This window comes from Crocodylus siamensis, chromosome 11, assembly GCF_052110815.1.
Source record: "Crocodylus siamensis isolate JL-2025a chromosome 11, ASM5211081v1, whole genome shotgun sequence".
Taxonomy (NCBI): Eukaryota; Metazoa; Chordata; order Crocodylia; family Crocodylidae; genus Crocodylus; species Crocodylus siamensis.
Genome location: NC_143405.1, coordinates 63,862,113 through 63,882,199, shown reverse-complemented (window position 1 = coordinate 63,882,199; position 20,087 = coordinate 63,862,113). Strand labels below are relative to the sequence as shown.

At 45.2% G+C, this 20,087-nt stretch overlaps 1 protein-coding gene across 2 annotated transcripts in view; it reads left to right on the top strand.

Annotated features, from left to right (window-relative positions):
* The window catches only part of SYNPR (synaptoporin), a 117,729-nt gene that overhangs the window by 48,082 nt on the left and 49,560 nt on the right, over nucleotides 1-20,087 (top strand). Inside the window, exon 1 of one of the 2 annotated variants that reach the window (XM_090022570.1) lies at nucleotides 16,494-16,649. The exons of the other annotated variant lie outside the window; for it this stretch is intronic. Within the exon in view, the coding sequence (XP_089878696.1) occupies nucleotides 16,626-16,649 (24 nt within the window). The 5' untranslated portion in view covers nucleotides 16,494-16,625. Of the gene's footprint in view, nucleotides 1-16,493; nucleotides 16,650-20,087 lie in introns of those variants that run through there. 2 annotated transcript variants of the gene reach the window in all.

Sequence of the window (20,087 nt, the reverse complement as noted above, 5' to 3'; positions counted from 1 at the left end):
GGCCTGTGGGTTTCAGGGTGTGCTCTTCCTAAACCATCTCAGGCAGCCTCTTGAAAGCTTCTGACGGAGGAGACTTCTCAGCCTCCCTGGACACCTTATTCTTCTATCCTGCCGCTCTGAGAGAAGGGAAGATTTCTCCTGTGGTTTCATCTGAAGCTGCTTTGCTGGTTGTCCGCCCGCACCCCCCACCCCGAAATCTCCTTTTTTTTCCCGGACTAAAACCACTTCTCATAACCTTCCCTTTTGCAGCTGGGTTCCAGCCCCTTTGTCATCTTTATCTTGTAGTAACACCTGGAAGATCTCAGGATGGAGACACTTTTGCATGTATGGTGAGCACACCATCTCCCTGGAGTCATCTCATGAGCCTTCCCACCGGGGTCCATGGGACACACCAGTGGAAGGAAGGATTGCACGTGGTATGGAAGACAGCCTGCTCCAAAATGCATTAAGAAATTAAAAGGTGTTAAGAAAAGCCAGCACATATAGCACCTAATATTGGCGGTGCCTGTGAAAATCATGTTTGAGAGGTTCAGATGGGGATACATAAATAAAACCAAAAGTCATTCTTTCCAACTCTTCCTCAACCTAGCGTTCATTAACTGGCTGATTACTTGTAGGAGTGTATCAGGAGGGATTATAGAGATAAATGGCATGTTTTATAGGGGGAAAAAATGCTTTTTGTTCTTCTCAAAAGAAAGGAGACGTGAGATAAATCGGGGAGGGGGAAGAAAGAAATTATACCCGAAGCAAAATATAAATCATCATTAATTATAGTTTCCTCCACAGTACTGAAGCATTTCAACTGATGGATTTTGGTTTTTAATGCTACTAAAATAGCCAGCATGAGAAAACCGTTGTTCAGATATTAGATCACAAACCAATAACATGCTACCCTCTGAGTTGTGCCTTGTAGTCATTTTGTTTTCTGTCTCAGAAGAGAGAGGCTCATAATGTTTCAGCGTGTGATGGGAGGGCAGGTATCACTGCACAGTATAGTGCATTGTGTATTCAAGAGGATTTTGGAGCAAGCAGGACACCTGGCTTCTTTGGTTTGTGCCTCTTTGTTAGCTGGGCCTGCAAGGCAAATTAGGATGACAGTAAGAAGGAAAGGCACAAGGTCTGCCACAAACAATAATAACCAGGGATTTGTGAATGGTGGAGGCATCGTGGATTCTCATGTAGCCAGGTCTTCCCCTGGATTAAATCAGCAGACTTTTGTCACCAATGCTCTGCTGATTTGGCATCAGCTGAGCTGTTAAATGGCACAGAGGAAGAAGCATTTCACAGTGATGCAGTGAAAACGTTTATCAGACATGTAGTCCATGGAGTTTTGCAGGGAGCGAGAGAAGAGAAACTAAACAGCAGTAGCAAAAATTGGCCATGCTTGCACTGCAGCCGATACTGAAGCCTTGGAGCACAGTCTGGTTTCTGACTGGCAGTCAGCAGGAGCAGGTCCCAAAAGCCGGGCCTGTGGTTGAAATCATGCTGTTTCTGTCCCAAGAAAGCTGGCTCCCCTTTCTGGTATTGGAGATGCCCCACTCCATAGTGAATGCTGGGACAGAAGGCAAAGGGCATCCCTGAGATAAATAGGCCCCAAAATCAAGGGTGTTGCTTAAGTCAGAGGAGGATGGAGTGCAAGTGTTGAGGGTTCTCCTGCTCTGAGCACGAGCTGCTGTTTTTTGTGTCCCAGAGGCTTCTTATGGGCTTCCCTAAGTCTTTATGAATGAAGACATGCTTAATATTGAAGAAAAACTGTTTGCCTCTACTAAGTTGTATTAATCATTCAAGAATCTTCCATCTGGATCACGCGCACTGATCACATGCACCGATTGCTCAGAGCTGTCAGTTCAGGTTGGTGCTGGGATGAGTGACATGTACACAGATGATAGCTGCCAGGCTATTAGGAGAAAACAAGCTTTTTGTCCTAGATGCTGTGTAATTGTGTCACTTCCTCCTTCTTTATTCTTGTACACTTGTGATGCTTTGTGTCACTACTAAGCGTACTAGCAGGATGTGCTTTGCATTGTCTTCTAATGGCTGATCTGTTATATAGTAAAAGCCTTCTCAGGCTGTTGGTTAATGGGGTTACTTCGAACAAGACTGGTTGGTACTAAAGATCCTAGCTCCTGGTGAGATGTGCCAAGGTCATCACCATTGCATCGGTCACCCCAAGCATAGAAGGGAGCTTCAATAGTCAACTGTATTCTTCTCTTACATAGGAGTAAACGGAGACCTAGAGAGAGCTTTAGGTGAATTACCTCTGTCTTGCTGGACATGTCTACATGTGCACTTATGCCAGCTTAAAGTTACCACTCAGTAAATTACTGCACAGTAAGTGGGAATAAGCCGGCATCTACACATGTAGGCATTAAGGTGCATTAGCACTGTGTGTGGACTGACTTGGGACTAAAGTTATCTGCAGCCACTAAAGTTAGTCCCAAGTCAGTCCACACACACAGTGCTACTGCACAGTAACTAATTGAGTGTAACTTTGATACCTGCAAGATACAGGTATCAAATTTACTCTCAGGTTGGCATCAGTCACCGTATTTACTGAGCAGTATGGGCATGCATGTGTAAGCGTGTGCCCATACTGTGCAGTAATTTCAGTTACTGCACATTCAGTGGACACATATAGACATGCCCACTGTGAATTATTGGCAAAAATATTGGGAATAGAATTTAGGACTCCTGCCTTCTTGCCTCTAGTCCCAGGTCCTAGAGCCATGGACCTTCAGGTACTGTCCTGTTGCAAACTCCTCCAAAATATCTAGGGAACTAGTCTTGCAGGAGCATGCCCAGGCCATCGCAGGTTGGCAGAAAAAGCTGGCTGACTTGTTGGATGCACAGCTCCACTGGTAAAAGCTGTTTAATATCAATCACGAGAGATCCTGAAGTTCCTTGCTTTGCTTAGACTGCATTATCCATGCGAGATGTGTGAGCAACTTCTAGGATTTATTTCATGAATTTGGGGGGTTTTTTTAATGCCTGGGGGAGTCGCTGATGAGGCCAAATAATGAGCAATCTGCCTACTTTGCAGTGTTTCAGCAATTGTGCTATTTCCGCCCATAAATAATTCATGGAGGTAAAACGAAGAGAAAATTTGCAGAAGAGGAGAAACAAGTGCCTACAAACTTGAGTACATGCTCAGCCCCTAGTCAGTTAATGAAATAAAATAGTAGCTGTCATTGGTCAGAGTCAGCAGACTTCCCACCGGGCCATTCTCTCCAATTAATAACCAAGAAACCATAAGTTTCACTATCCAGGAGAGAGCGGTAGTGCTTAAAGAAACAGGAGTTGTGGCGTTAGCTCTTTGGCCTTTAGGGGACTAATTAGTTTTAATGGGTCACTTGTTTTATTTCTTGCATGGCACGTTATTCTGGAGCATTCATCAAACTTCAGTTTGGACTCTAATGTCTCTGATCGTCTTCTGTCTCTCTCCATCCTCTTCCCCTGCCCTCAGGACAGCAACAGCCTCTCTTTTCTGCGAGGATCTGCCAGCAAAGCAGACCACAACACTTGGGGTAGAGACAAGTTTGCCCTTCTGTCTTTTCCGTGCCAAAGAGCTGGTTGGTTCCTGGCAGCATGCTGTGACGCAGGGATCTGGGTTGGAGCCTGAATCCAGGACAGATTTGAGAGGCAGAGAAAAGCTGGAAACATCCTTAGGCCTCTTGGCAATTAAAGTAAACGCATGCAGGAGAACAGATACTTAACCTGATGCACACTGGGCTGAGTCTGGTAGCTGGTAGTTGATCCCCGCTGCCTCTGATCCAGCACAAATAGGCCTTTTTGGCAAAATTGCTCACCTCTCACCCGAGATGAGAGAGCTGGCTTTTGTTCCTCTTGCACATCTCCCCATTTCCTCTGTACCAGTTATCTGTGCTCAGCCTAGCTTTGATGGCTTCAGGGTGGTTTCCCCTTTCAGGTCATGCTTGTGTGGGTGACAGGAGTGAGGTTTCCTGGCAGAACATGACCTTTGTGGGTAAAGCAGATCACAGGATGCTCATGCAGGGGGAAGGTTTCTCTTGCTATAGACACTGTTGGGTTGGCCACCATGAAAATGGCACATTTAAAACCCATAAGGCCTGGCTTTCCAAAGTGCTGAGTGTCTGTGGCACCAGCCAAGATCAGGGGAAGCTGTAACAAGACCAGCCTCTCTTATATGCTGCAGACAAAATACAAACCCCATTGGAACAGCCACTGAGGCACGGAGATGCCTGCTCAGACTGCCTTCAGGATCCTTGTTGTAAGTGTTCTTTTTGGGGCTTTAAAATCATGAAACATCAGCAGTCAGAGTGTGCTGGCTAAATTCATTCAGTGCTCCCATAGGTGTAGGGTCTGGGTGAACTTGCAACTGGTTACATGGATGCTCAGCTTGTGGAATGCTAGTTTTTTATTATCCTCTTCTGATCTTTCCTAGCATAATTTGGGCAGTGCTATGGCTTCTTCCTCCATGATCGACTGTCTTGCTACGATCAGTCTTGAGACACAGATTGATAGATCATTCCTCCCAAAGTGGTTCTGACGATGAGAAAGTCCTTCCCTGAAGCAGAAGCTTTTGGAGTGCCTGGAAGAGTCTGAATGTACAAAAAGACTAAATTAGAAAGGAAGAAGCTTAAAGCAGTTTTACAAAACATGCTTGCAATTAGAAGCCTAATTTGCATGTGCAGTTAATTATGATCAAGTTAAATCCAAAATTGCCAGTGTAGTAATCAATATGGGCTCAGTATTTATGCAGATAATAATGGCATGTCACACCTATGCATTTGGTCTTGTAATTGGATGTATATTTTTATGCATTTCTCTAAAAATCAGAGTGTCTATGCCAAACTGTAATGATCACCTTGTCCTTGAGATAATGATGAGTTAGGCCATCCAGTACCCACTTCTCTTGGATCCCCTGGGTCAGGTACAGCCATTATGCTTTACCAGTGTACGTAATTGGAAACTGGTTTATACCCATAACAGAACAGAAGTTCAGCACACAAAACCATAAAAGAACAGAAGTTTGGCATGTAGACTGGTTTAAAAATGGTGGAACTGGTCTAAGATTTGCATCCCTACCACCACCAAAGGGTGAATGTGTGTTCTGCAAGCTACTGATCTAAACTATGCCACTTACAAAAAACCACCTAACTTAGCCCAAAGCAGAATCAGTCTATTTGAATGTCTGTAAGTAGGCCTTAGGTACCAATCCAGCCGTCTGCATAAGGTCCCCAAGGTAGTACTCTGTGCATCTCCCTTAGCCTGCTTGATGGTGAAGGTTCAAAGGCAAATGGTTTCTGGGTAGCATCCTTCCTCCAAACTCTGCACTGGTTATACAATAAAATGATACAGGAGAGAGAACAGCAGAAAAAGGGAAGAGTTATTCCAGCATTTGGGGCACTAATATTCCTTCCTCTTGCCTGGCTACAGCTGCATGGCGCTTAACGAATACACCCAGAGCGCTTAGCTCTGTTTACGTGAGCTCTTCCCCCTGAGCCGCAGTGCAGCTCCCCAGCACAATGTTGTTCTGTTTCCCTTTTCCCCTTGGGGTCCTCTAAGCTGGGCTAACCTTTCCCCGGTCTGTATCAACCCTTCTGCTCTTCTCCTCTGCACTGTCCAAATGGCAGCATTTTGCGTTCTGCTGGCCCTGGCCCCGAGAACTGAAGGCAGCAGTGGATAATTCAGTCCCAGCACATCTCTGTTGACTCTTCTGGAGGCACGGACAAGGAAGCTAATATATCCAGCAGCTGCAGAATTAGTAGGGACCACTCTCGTGTCCACTGATCGTGCGTACTACATCACCCATTTCCATCGGAGAACTTGTAAAGGTTCAGAGAGGGCCGGCTCGTTTCATTGCTCTATCTTCATTGCTATGCCACGCTGAAACTTAAGCTAAGATGGACACAGGTGGGCTACTGACTGTAGCGAGAAATAATTAAGAGAGCATTAGGTTTAGCCTGAAATAAATGGGTTGTCCAGCTGTAGTTGCTATAGAGAGAAAGCTGAATGTTAATGAGATGCCAACAGTAATTATGGTGATTATGGGTTTTTTTTTTTGGTTTTTTTTTTTTGAGTAGCTGTTGGGAATAGCTCGAATTGCATCCAAAGTGTGATGTGAGTGACATTTTAATCACTTTAAAGAGAAAAGGAAGGTACTCTTTTTGCAAAGGAAATTACAGTGAAACAAAGCTACAGTAAGAGTCAGAGAGCTGCAATGACGGCTCTGTGTAATTGCTTGGCAGCAGCAAGGAAATGCTTTTGTGCCAGGGCAATATAGTCTGCTTAACCCCATGCCTTAGTAATCAGCAGAAGCTGCAAGAAGTCTCCAGCTCTGTGCCACATTTATATAATTTAGTGTACAGTTCAAGCAGCCAGGTCCTTGAACCACTGTGCCAAAGGGAATGTGCCCTTCTCCTCCCATCCTACCAAGAATCCAACAGCGCCTGACAGTTCTTTACCCTGTATAGCAGGTCATGCTATACATCTTCCTTTGAAGCTCATCTGCGTATCCACAGAATTACCTGTTCTCTTCACCTGTTCTCTTCTGCGTGCTCTCCAAGGCCACTTCATTATTGCCATCAACTGTATTCATAATCTGGCTCTTGCTTTTACAGAAGAAACTCTCTAATCCATCCCATTTGCAGCACAAAAGGGCATCTATCTGCAATTATGGATGTGCTCTCTGAACCAGTGCAAAAAGAGGCCTGGAGGCCATTCCCCTATTGATTTCTCTGGATCTGCTCTGTGAGCATAGGGGTGTGGATCAAACACACCTCGTACAAACACACTTACAAACTTTCTGGTTTGTTGGTTCACCTCCATAACAGGGGGTCTACCAGGGCAGATCTCCGCATGGCCTGCCCACCTGTTCTTGGGCTAACTATCCGCCAGGTCTTGGTCTTAATTGTTTAATTAATAGATGTAATTAGGCACGAGGCTGCCCATTTTCTGCCCCGCTGCTAGGGGCACTATCTGCAGCTCCATTCCTTCCCTACTCCGCAGCCCAAGCCTCGCTGATGACATCATGATGTTCTCATACATGCCAGTCCCCCACAATGGGGCCTAGAATACTGCTGTAGGACTCCCAACTGAGTTCCTCCCTTCAGGCAGACTCTACCACCATCATAGTAGGCCATATATCTTCCTGCCACCAGTTCCTCTTCAGGTGTGGTCCCCTCACTGGGACCTTCGGCTCACACTAGCCCTGGCCCACCTCCGGGCAGTCGGAACTCCAGGCCCCTGGCTCTTGGGGCCTCTCAGTGGGTCTCCTTGCTCTTTTGACCCTCCTGGTCCTGGCCCCCACCTGGGCCAGTCAGGGGAAGCTCTGGCAAGCCTTGATGTATGACCCGTACTCTTTTCCTGGTGTCCCCCTCCAGAGACTTGGGGAGCTGGGGTTACCTCACACCACAACAGGTACCTCAGGGTCTCACAGGGTACTCTCACTTCCCCCACTTTGGCAGCAGGTCGGGGTGCTACTACCAGTGTTATATTTGACCCAAACTCTGCCTCCCTGCATTGGAGGACTTACTGGGGTCAGGACTCAGCTCTCTCTGGCTGGGCCCCCTCTCCCTTCACAGAGCTCCACGCGCTGCCCCCCTCACACTGGGGGCTCCGCACTGCTCGTAACGCCCCCTTTACTCAGGATCTTGGGGCTTCTCTCCACAGGTGGGCTCAGGTAGCCATAGCTATGCCTGGCCCCAACTCTCCTCCTTGGGGTCTCGAACCCCCACAGGGCTCAGGTAGCCTTGGCCACACCTGGCCTCTAATTCTCCTCCTCCGGGTCTCAAACCCCCACAACTACCTCCGGTGTATGCAACCCACCCGAAGATGAGGGCTAGGGGTTAAGGCACCCCGACCTGCCTTTCAGTGGGGTGATCACTGGCCTGGCATTTCCTGGGGGCTCCCATGCCACTGGGAGTCCCACCAGGCCACCCACTCCCAGCAGGGTGTAGTTCCCAGTTGTACCCAGGACCAGGAGCCTCCTACCATCCCCTACAGCTCCTCCCTTACCTCCAGATGGAACTGAACAGCCCTCAGGCCAGGCAGTGTTGTTGCCTGCCTCCAGCAGCCAAACTGCCTTGTTTATATAGGCAGTCCTGAACCTAAAATGGCTGCCCTCATTTGGCATTGTGAGCGCTGTGCAGGATATGCAATAATACGCACGCGCATTGTAACTCTCATGGCAGGTGTCGCTTAAAGTAGGTATCCAGCACATTACCTTGTTCAGTGCCTGCCTCGCCTTTCCACTGGACACATCCAGTTGGAGACCTGTAGTTTTTTTGCCAGATACACTGGGCATGACCTGACACCTCCATTTCTTCTTGAAGTGAGAGCTTGGTTTCTTTGTCTCTAGGGCATTCAATGGTAAAGACTCCTGTTGAACCACAAACACATTTTCCTAATTCCTTGCACCCAGGATAGCAGATGGCTCTTTTGTTACCTCTGAAAGGCTGGATGAAAAACATGCGACAAGATAAATGGCTTGCTTTCATGTTTATAGTCCCAGCACTAATCAGATATAAACTTAGAAGGAGCTCTGTTTTTTGGGCCAGCCAGCCAAATGGAAGAACAGAGCTTTCCATTTTCAACATTTCATCTGCAGAACTTGATTGTTGAAATAGCAGGACTGTGGCCAGACTTTTGTGTGTGCTCGAATGGCTGGAGTTTGGAAAGTTAGGGAAGCTTTTGACTTCACCAGTTAGTTCTCCTTCATCTTCCTTTTTAAGATCTCCCCCTTAAGGACCCAAAGGGGGAATGATGGGGCGCTTCCAAAGCATGCCATACCACAGCAAGAAGAGCACTGGGGATAGCCTGGGATTTTATTTCTTACCTATAGAGCGGACAAGGATGCTAGGCACTTCACAGGAGAGTGTGCTAATGAAGTTTGTGACCCAAATACATATGATACAAACCCTGAGTCTGGGGAAAGTGAGGGAGAATCATTTTCTAGCATTTTGAGGAAACAGGATGCACAATTTATATGTGGAAACTAGTGTTTTCAGAGGTGACCAGATGGAGGGCTGGGGGTGGAAAAGGGCTTGGAGATGGCTCATAGGCAACCAGGATGCCTCCAGAGGCACAGAAACTGGCCGTTTTCCACCTGATTCTGATATCAAGGCAACTCAGGTGCGGGGCCACCCCCTGAGCAAATGCCTGGCCCTGTGTTACCTGCAGCCCCGCTTGGGCACACTAATGAGATTGCAATCACAGTGATGCTGCCAGGCCATCTCCTTGATGGGAGCTCGGTGTTTTGGTCTCCGATGAGTTCTTGTTGTCTGTCCTTGAAGAAGCAATTAGCAATTTCCTCTTGTGCCCACCAGAGAGCAACACTGGCACAGGGTTGGTGCCTTAATCGAAGCACTGAGAAAGCAACTGGATTGCAGCTGTTCAAGACCCAGCAGCCTTAGAAGGGAGAGACGGACAGAAGTTTTAGCTCTGTTTGTGTCTTGACACAACACGCTGCAGCGGTGTCTACGGCAGTGGCCTGACATTCAAGGAGATGGAGCATGTGCACCTCCCGCTGGCACACATGGGATGGTTTCATGTCTGGCCATAGGTAGCATTCAAAGACTCACTATTTTCTTGCCCAGGCCCCAACTGAGCAAAGTATATGCTTAACTTTAAGCATGTGCTTAGATCCAGTTGGAGTCACCAGAGAGCATCTGTGTTTGAACGGTGGCCTTAATTGTTTTTATACTAAAGGGGAGACTGGACCCCAGTGGAGACAAGGGGACGAAGGAAACAACTTCACCCTGTTTTTTTTTTCCTAGTGTCAGCTCAGGGATTTCAATTGACAGGCTCTACTGTGAAGCCAATATTGTGAGTTCAGCTATGAGTAAAATAATACGATGTATGTGGGAAGCAGCGTGAAAGAGGCAGTTATACAGCAGTTTAATAACAGCTTTCTGCTGGCTAGGTAGCTGAAAACCTAAAGTACAGTTGACGGTAATTAGTTTTTGTTTTCCTTCTCCCCCTCCCCCTCCCCCCCCATCCCACCACTGTTAAACATCTACAGAAAATTACAATAGAAATGAGTCTGATTATTTTTGATTCTGCAGTGTTTTCATCATCCTGCTTGCGTAAGTTGGCCCACCGGGTTGCTTTTTTGAACAGCCTGATGTTTAAGAGGCGCAGAAAAGAGTCTTAACTCTGGAAACCAACAAGGCAAAATTTTGCAGCAGAAAATAGTAAGAGCGGGGTGCCAGCAGTGCAGTTTTGAACTTCAGAATAAACGTGAACGGGTAGATTGACTTTTCAGATCTGCATATGCTAATTAAGCGCTAGAATTCTAAGGAAGTGTGCCACAGCCGCAGTGTCAAATCGATTATTGTAGATCTTATTCATGCTCTTAGCTGTTCTTTTCTGTGATGTCTTAAGTAGCCTTTCTTAAACATACAGATGTGGAGGGGGTGGGAAGAGGAAAATGCCTTTTAGCCTAATATTTAATGCTCCAGTCCCCCTTCTCCCCCACACCCTGCTGCTGCTTCAGACTTTTCAGGCTGCATCTGATCTCCCCTCACTGCCAAGGGTGCCCTGTGCCAGCCAGATCTCATCCTGTTAATGCATTCATCAGTGGGGGAATGAATGTCCTTCTCTGGAAGGGTTGACAGCTTTGGGCCCTCCGGTCTGCAGAGAGGAGCATGGTCAGTCGCGGGCAACATGAGCAGCCACCCCTAAATGAGCCTCTTTTCAGATGCTTGAAGGTGCCACCTTTGAGGTATAGGCATAGCCCAGTGCCCAGCTGTGCTTGAAGGAGATGGAGTTTGCAATGCGCTAGCTGAGCAGGAGCAGCACTGGTTGGGAGGTCTTATTCCCCCCATCCAAAAAACTCTTTATCCCCTCTCAGGAGGGGAGAGAGGTGGTGCTCCCCTCCCCTTTGACTGGTTTCAGTATTAAGTCCTTCCTTTTGACCTCTGCTGTGGGACTGCCTACGAGGATGCCCATGGTCACGGTGCCGTTGGCTGATGTGATCATCAGCCCACATCAGGCTGGACCCATCCCAATCCAGCATTACTCTTTGGCTGAGAAACCCACCGGAAAGGCTACTTTTCTCGGCTTTTCTGTTCTCTCTCCACTGAGAGCACCCAAACTGCTGCTTTTCTGATGAAGCCCAGTGTTGCAAAGCATGCGCCGAAGAGTCAGCAAACTAATGTCATGTAGGCATGTCGTCTTCCTGAGCAGCGATAGCAACATGCTTCTTACCTCCCTTATCATTGTTCGGCCCCATCCTGTACCCTTGATGTCAAGGCAACATCACGCTTGCTTTGAAGAGTGGCACGCAGAATGTGAATAATTTGAACAATTGTACATTTTGTGACTTTAAAGAGCAGAACTTGATGAGACAGCAAATGTCCAGCATTTCAGCTGCTTCTGATACTGACTTGAAAGCATGAAGCAATATAAAAGGAAAGAAGCCTTAAGAAGATTTGCTACCATTGCTGAAAGCTCAGGAAGGGATATTTGGCCTGAGGCTGAAAGTGTGTTTCCCTCCTCCTCTGCTGGGTAATTCACGGGAACCAAGGGTGACTTTTTTTTTTCTGGTTTTCAATACTGACATTGTAACAATGTGACTTAAGGGCTTGGTTGCTGCCTGGTGGGATTTCCAACACCTGCGATATTCTTCTTCAAACTAAGGCTCCCAGCTTGCGTGGTACCCGCTGGCTTTGCTACAGAGCATCAGATTAGTGCTTTAACCTTAAATCCAGAAACCCCTCTGAAGTCACTTTCTATCAGCAGCACGGAAAAGGTACCTGCAGGTGTGCTGTTAAATCCATTTTTATACGTGTTGGCAACACTGTGCTGCTTTGGGCAGCTGCAACTGGTCTCTCTGGTGCTGGAAAAAATACGAATGCAGGTTTTCATTCCGGCCCTCTTTGCCTGATCACACCCAGCTCAGCTTTCCCTTTTCATGCACATTTTAAACAATCCTGCATTCCTTCTTCCTGCAGCACTAGACCGTGAGAATTGAGTTGAAAAATGAATGTTTCCGTTTCAGGTTTCTCTCCCTGCAATCAAAATGAAAACGGCTGGTTGCTGCATTCATGTGCCCACGGTGCAATACTTCCTTCTCCCAACAAGTCCTTTGGCAGGTCTAGCGGTAGCCGGACTGCAAAGGGCTCTGTAACATTGCAGGCGACCCACTAGCTTATCACCAAAAAAACAAAATCTTTCGTGGACACTGTATGTAATGGAAGTACATCCACTTCACAAAGTCCCATCTTATGGCTGCTCTTACCAGCATAGATCAGGCGTAAGTTGGCTGAATCTGGCCCGCGGTGCTATAAGGAACATGCTCATTTAAGACTACTTTTAAATTGCTGTGAGAGGGTGTCTGTGTTTACCTTTGGTTTGCCAAGAATCTCTGTTTCAGAAACCAACTTACATAATGTATCAAAATTAGTTTACTCATTAGCATTGCAAACTGCTGAAACAAGCTACAGATTGATAAAACTCGGGACGATATTTGCACATAGACATGAATGTGGAGAGAAATGTTCATTAGGAAACACGTCATTGCCAAAAGGAAGGCAAATGATTTCCAACGGTATCTCAGACTTCATTAATTTCAAATCTTTCCAAGCTTAAAGCTAAGTTGAAAGGGGAATGCAAAAATATGCTGGCACGATGGGAATCTGTTTAAATAGCTCCTGGGCTTACGGAGTGCCAGTACGAGTGGTTTTCTGCAGATGAATACTTCTGCCCATTTATTTCAGTGGTGGAGGTGGAGAGGTCAGCCCACATGGCTACAGACCAGACCTGTTTAAATAAGATGCTATTTGTTATAAATATATTGGGGATTCTCCCATGTATCTGCCCAGCACCCAGGGCATCCAGGAGAGAGACTGTGAGATGAGGCTGCCTGTGTTCAGCACTGAAGCAAGGTTTGCTATTATCCCAACTCTGTTGAATTCATTGATAAGGCTCCCAGGGAGTTCAAAAGTTGTCAGTCTGAATGTGCTCCAAGGACCCTGCCATCTAAGCCTTGCCCCATCCTGAAATAAGACCTTTGGTCTGAGACTGCACATGCCCCAGGCAGGGAGATTCCCAGGAGGGACAAGAGCTCGAATAAGGATCTTGTAGTCTCAGTGAAATCTGTGATTGATGTTACTGCTGCTTTTTACTTGTGCTGCAACTTACATCTGGGGAAACTAGCCAGAGGTGAGGTCAGCAGAGCACATCTGAGCTGCTTCGGGCCTAACATTTCAAATGTGACATGGTTTCGCAATTGTCCTGCACCCTGCCCAGTGTAAAGACAGGCAAGGAAAGGCCAACCAAGACAGGACTTACTGGCTACTTTGAAAATTCCCTGTCTAAAAATATGGAATAAGACATTTCTGTACAGGATTAAGAATTTACAGCCAACATAGAGGTTGTAAGAAGCTGTCCCAGAATTTATCCTTAAAGATGTCCATTGTTTCTTCAGTATATTCATCCCCTGATGAGTTGGATGTGTCTGAAAATGAATGAAGACTATTCACACAAACCCATGGAGTTGTAGGTCCATGTTTCTCTTGTGGTGCTACAGGAGTTGCCACATCCTGGAGTCGATGGCATGCGTGGCCATGCAACGACTGCGTCTGTCTCTGATTGTATTTAATAGGACTTTTGGGGTCACATGGCTTATGAAAAAAATAGGCTTTGCTCTAGTTGAATGACCAAGTCTAAGCCTTATTGCTGGAAAAGAAATATATGGTATAGCTCCTAAATAAATTTTCATGATATCAAATGCTACAACTTGCCGTGTACTTTGCGCCTTCTCTGTTATGTTGCAATTCAACAAGGTGACTTGTGTTCCAGGTTTTCTGTGGGATTGCATAAGGATAGGTGAGGATAAATTCTGTCATTTCCTTTGCATAATCATTTAAAGAGTATTTTTGCAACGTTTGCAGAAGATGCCAATGTACTTTTAGGTAATAAGCACTGTACAGCTGCTATTTATAATCCAGATGTAAAGCAGTAAAGGGGTGGTATAAAGAGTATGGTCAACTGATGTGCAACTGCAAAATGCTGTAACAGAGGCTATTTTCCTAAGCGGTATCTTTTAGATACTACTTTTGTTAGATCATATACTACATATGTGGTATGCTTGGCTTGAAAATTGTGTGTGCAGTGCACAGGTAGGACACACAGCTAACGTATGAGAAGTTTTCACACCAGCAAGAAAACAGTGTTGTTCATAAAAGACTGGAAAAAACCATGAAGCAACAGATCTCAGCTGAAAGTTTAATTATTTATCTGGAGTGCATCATCTCAAAAGGTATCTAACACCATATATACATTTGCTAATCTCTTTGGCACCGGACCTCAGTTGCTGTTACACAGTTTATTATTGCACGTCTCATAATTCATTCAGGGTGTTTTCATGTAAAATCTCTGTCCTACAACTAGTGCTTCCCTCTGTCTTTCAGAGGTGGAAAGCAGGAAAGAGGAAGTAGAGGGAGGCTAAACTCCCATGGGTAGAGGAGGATGGGTGCAGTTGTTCGCTAACACAAACTGCTGTCACCCTACAGAAATACATGTCTCTTCAACTCACGTGGCACATTTTGTGCTTACAGAAGCACTGAAACTATGCTGAGAGCCTCTCCTAGGAGAGTGCTTTGTTTGCGTGAAGCTTTCCCATAATTGTGCCATTGGTCAGGGTTAAAATTGGGAAGCTTTTGAGAGCCGTGTGTTCAAAAATGGCAGTGGTCAAGATGGTGCTGTCAGTCAATGTGGATGCATCTCATGGAAGGGTTTGGTAGGGGAAATACTTGCCCCAACAACAAACTATTGGGCCATTTATTTAGGTGGGAGCTTGCTTGAAGTCTGCTGTGGGAAATGGTAAGACTGGAGCTGCCGAATCTAACCAACCTAGGTATGTAGCCTCCTTCATTTTGTCCTCTAGACTGTTTTCCCCAAGAGAAGTCTTCTCACACCCCTGATGTCCCTCTACTGAGGTATAATAGGGTTTTACAATCAGCATAAAAACAAAATCAAGTCAAGGTCAAATTCTGCTCTCCGTTAAACCTGTAGGGTCTCGACAGAGTTGCACTGGTGGAACAAAAAATACTCCAATGCATTGTCCTTCCCAGGCCAAGACTTTTCTTCGCTTTGGAAAGGCCAGATTTTGCCGTGCTGATTTTTGCTGGCATCCAGCAGATGTTTTTCTCTGCAACGGTAACAATTGCCCTTGTATAAAAGGGACTGTTTTACCAAATTATTTTGCCTTGTGCTTTTCCATGTGAACATTTGCGTGGTATGTGATTGTTTCAGCATCTCCTGGGGAGCCCATTCAGATACAGAGGGGGAAAAGGATGATAATACCACACACAACAGGGGAGAGATACAAAAGGTGGTGCATAAGTGTCATCCATTGTCCAAGTCCATGCACAACACCATCCTAATGTGATAGCATTTTGCACAGAGGAAATGACAACTCAGGATGAAAGGCTGGTGAGCTAGACAATAAAATAAGGTCTTTACGCAGAAAAAGAATAGGATGCGGAGGCGTTTTATACTTCTCAACCCCCCCCCAAGGCTTCAATGCGGTGCAAAAACCTGGGGAGGAACATGAAAGCGTTCAGCTCTTGAAGTTCAAATAATACAGGCTGGTTTTCTTGAGTCTCTTATTTCACGGTGAGAAGGAGCAAATATGGGCAGTTTATGCTTGGGCAAAGGACTGTCAAGTTCTGGGGGGGAAGAGCAGTTAGATTTTGTTTTGAGAGTCAGGGGAACTGTATGCCTCATTCCCCAGATGTGTCACACATCCAGTTCATGAGCTGGTCACTACACACTTGTCAAATTAAATTAACATGCCTTCTTGCTATCCCCACCCCTCTGCCTATGCTTTATCCACTTGCCACAGCTGCAAAATAAATGTTCCACTTTTTGGATAAAGCTTGGGATAGACCTTCCTACTTCCCTTTACCAAAGGAAACATGAAAATATGTTTGACTTAAGCATCTTGTGGGCTCAGACCCGCAGGGTAACCTCCACACCTATTGAGAGCCCTTCGCACCTTTTCAGAATTGGGCCCTCCGATCCATGTATCTGAGCCGCTGTAAAGATCTGCAGAAGGCACTTGTGTGAAGACAGAGATATTTAAAGATGCAAGTGTGGCCCCACTGGATTCTTCTCAAATACTTCCCTTTCTCTTCTTCATGTCCTTGTGACTTCTCAAATACTGGTTTTAAATGTCCTTAATCTGACTCAGTCTTTAGGCTTGGCACAAGCCTGTCATAGCACAGAGAAGGCTTCTTTCCTGTAGTATGTTCCTATACAGAAAGCTACCTTGCCTTTTCAATAGTAAGTAATGAGCATAGCACACTATAGTGGTAACTACACCACAACAAAGCAATCAGCTTCTCACCAAGGGGAAAGTATTAGATTTCTCTACTTAGATGGCGTGTAGTCATTGTCTAATAATATGACCATTTTGCCATCCCTCTGCAAATAAGGCTGTGGCTGCTGCCTGATTGGTATATCATCTCACTTTCTCTCAGCATTGATTTTCTTGCTCTCCTTATTTGCTTCATAAAAAGAGAGACAAGGAGCTGGTGCTCTCTCGACTGTGAGAAGCTTTTGGGTGCCTTGATTTTTAGTATGAGACAACCTTTGCTTTATTTCAGGAGAAGGAAGTTGGATTATAAATCCTTTTGTAAATGTGTATGGTGATCTTTGCTCCGGTAAGTTGTTTTTTGTTTTTTTTTTTAAATATATATTTATTTGTGCAACTGGACTTGTTTTGGAGGTTTCTTTTTCTTTGTTTTTTTTTAATAATTTGAAAACCTTCTCTTCCCACCCAGTCATTTGAGGACTGCTTTCTGTGCATTCACTTTCTGACCACAGCTGATCTGTGTTACTTGGAGTTTATATGCATTGAAATATTTCCATTTTGTATTTTTGTTTCTCAGAGTGGGGGGGGAAACTGTTCAGGGAAACTTATTCTGCACTTCATTATGATGCAGCAAGGCAGAGGGAGTGAGGATGCAGAAGGGAACGAATTCTGATTTAGCATTTTCCTTTTGGCATTTCAGACTGCAGGTGCTTCAGAAATAGAGCAGCAATACTTGACTTTTTAAAAAATCCATTAGGAGCTATTTAATATTGATCCAAGTGGAGTTATGTGAGCACCAGACTGTACTTCATGATTGAGAGAGACAATACAAATGTTGTAGATTTAGCAATGAGAGGTTGCAGCTTTCAGAAAGGTATTTATGAAAACTCAGAACAGTCTTTCAATTGATTAACCAGGCTGCTCTCTCTTCACAGTGTCCGGTCATTAATACCAGTCAATTATACTGTTGCTTTCACTTACAGCTTCCTTGCTCCTGGCTGTTTTATGTATAGCAATGACTGCCTTGTTCCTCAGCATTTTGTTCTTGCACTTGATCCTCCTGAAAATAATAATAATAATGATGATGATGATAAAGACATTGTTATTATATAGCACTGTCACAGTGTCTGGCACTTGACAGACGCAAATACAGGACAATGATTTTAATAAGGTAGCTGGTGGGGAAGACAAATGTTAAATGTTAGAATGAAGAAGTTGCTGAATAAATCTTTGAATCTGCAGGATTAAATTCATTCATTCACTGGTGTTCTGATTTATTTTTTTTTTCATACTATCATGAGAAAATTCTGAGTCACTGCTTAATTGACGCTTAGTGCCTCAAAAGTCCGGAAAAAGTCCAGATGTTTTCTGATCACCGCTGCTAATTACTTCATGAGAACATATATAAGCAAAGACTTGCTCATAAAAACAAAACCTTAGTTCTGGTGTAACTTGGTCACAGTCATATCAGTTGCAGGTGGATGTTTGTACAAGAAATGAAGAGCACAGTTTGAGATGTCTGAAGAACAAGGATGGGACTGTATATTTCTCAGGAAAGTTTTTTTTTTAAAGATCTGCATCCATTGTCTCAAGTGATCTCTCTGAAAAATGCAATAATTAATCATTAGTCATTCTAAAGCTGGTTTTGCTAATACCAGATTTTCTTTTGGTGATGAAATAGTTGCCTCTATTGCCCCATGTATATATATAAAAAAAAAGATTATCAGTGTTAATGATCTAGTTGATGGGGCACTGAAGCCAAAGCTGGACAAACCCATGTGTTCAGATTCAGATTCCTTTTTAAAATTATCTGATGTAGACCATTTTCCATAACTTAAATTTCTGGCATTTTATGTGTGTCGTGTACCGTTGCTCCTGCTGCATTTCCCAATCAGTATATGCTCGATGCAACTCAACTCATTTCATAATGTGATAGAACCTGGTATGTCTCAAAAATATATATATCTAGTCAACTGACTTCATCTGGTTCAGTAGCACAGACCAAATGCATTTTGTAAGCATGATCCTATATGTTCATGAGAAAAAACTGCGTATATTTTCAACCAGAGCAAAATATGCCAAGCCATGTATGTGGCTTCACTAGCTGCCAAGACTCCTAGGGTACATCATCAGCAGTGAAGTGATGAAGACCGATGCTAGATTCAGGATTAATTTAGCTCTTGAGAGTCTGGGCTGTGTAAAGCCAGGTGAATGGAAAAGCAGCATTCATGGAGGACATTTTGGTGAGAGTCGAGGCTTGCCAGTATGAAGCATGGTCCGTAGCATGGTCCGTAGCCTATGCTTTGAATGCTCTCAGAAGTCAGGGGAATTTGATTTAGATGTCTTATATGTAGCTACCGTGAGGGGACCAGATGCCCCCTCTTTGCAGATGCTCTTGCTTTGAATTTAATGATGGTTTAAGACTGAGAGTGTTGAAAACTTCTCTAGCATAGTGATAGCAGGGGTTGTACAAGAGAAGGGCCACCCATTTATCTCTCATCTGTCTTGCAGCAGTGATATCTAGGAGTGGGAGGAGAATTTATTCCTTTCAGCCTTTCAAGGGAAAGCTGTGGCAAAAAGGGTAAAGGGAAGTTGTGTTGGGTGGTTCTCACAGCTCTTGCTGTGCCCTTTGCTCTTACACTCCTAACCGCTGAGTCCCCAGCCTTGACAGATGCAAGGGCTGCAAAAAAAATAGCCGCAGACACTGTTGTGTGAAGCGTGTGCAGCAATACGAAGCTGTCGTTTCTCTGAAGCACATCTGGGGGAGTGCAGGACATTTGGGGATACCCTGTCCTGCAGGTGGCTGTGCTCACTCATCATGAGCTGCATCCCAGACTCTGCCTCTGGTACACTTAGCTCGCACCCCACCAATATTTATCGCCTTCCCTCATGCACTTCAGGGAAACAGGATTTGAGAGGCAGGTGCGGCCATGTTGAATGGTAGCGGGGGTGCGTGTGCACACAAAGAAGGTACCTGTTCTTCCAGCACAGGAGCTGATTGAAGGAGACTGTATATCTTTCCTGGCAGCTGAGCCATTGCTGTCTTTTCTTCCTGCAGAGCTAATCCCAGCCACTTCTGACAACTTGTTGCTCAGCCTTTAATTCATCTGTTGGTTGTCTCACTGTCACTCTTGCCCCTGCAGTTTTCTGACACTGTCCATCCCACCTACGAGTGCTTCTCACTCTTCAGACCTCAGACAGTGGCCTGAAAATGTTACCACCCCCCACCCCCCCCACCAGTTACCAGGGGGGACTGACATGCAAATTAGGATTCTTCCTGAGATTGGGGGGAGTTAATGGCTCAAGAATTCATAAACCATCCAAGCTAGAAATGTGAGATTTAAGCCACTGGGGCTAGAAGACTTGCACTATCTATCCTTTCTCTGTGTGCTGCCGAATGGGAAAAAAAGGCATTTTTAAGGCACTATTTTAGATGTTTCTGCTTTTTTCTCCCTGCTCTTTAGGGTAACTAGAGGATCCTAGAAGGGGCATAAAGAATTCCAGTACAAATGATCAAACTCAAAGAATTGTTGCCAAAAATGTGGGATGTGTTCAGAATGGGGGAGTATTTCTTTTAATTTGTTATTTGTAGAGATGCTGAGGTGTGTGGGGTTGAGTATCCATGCTGACATCAAGTGCACATAACCAAAAGGGGAACCTGTATGGGGAAAGCTACTTGCCTGTGGATGTGTTTGGAGTGCTGGACTGAGCCTTATACCCTCCTGAAGCTTTCTATAGCATTCAATCCAGCTGCAGCCCCTGAGAGAGTCATGGCCTGGGGTTGTTA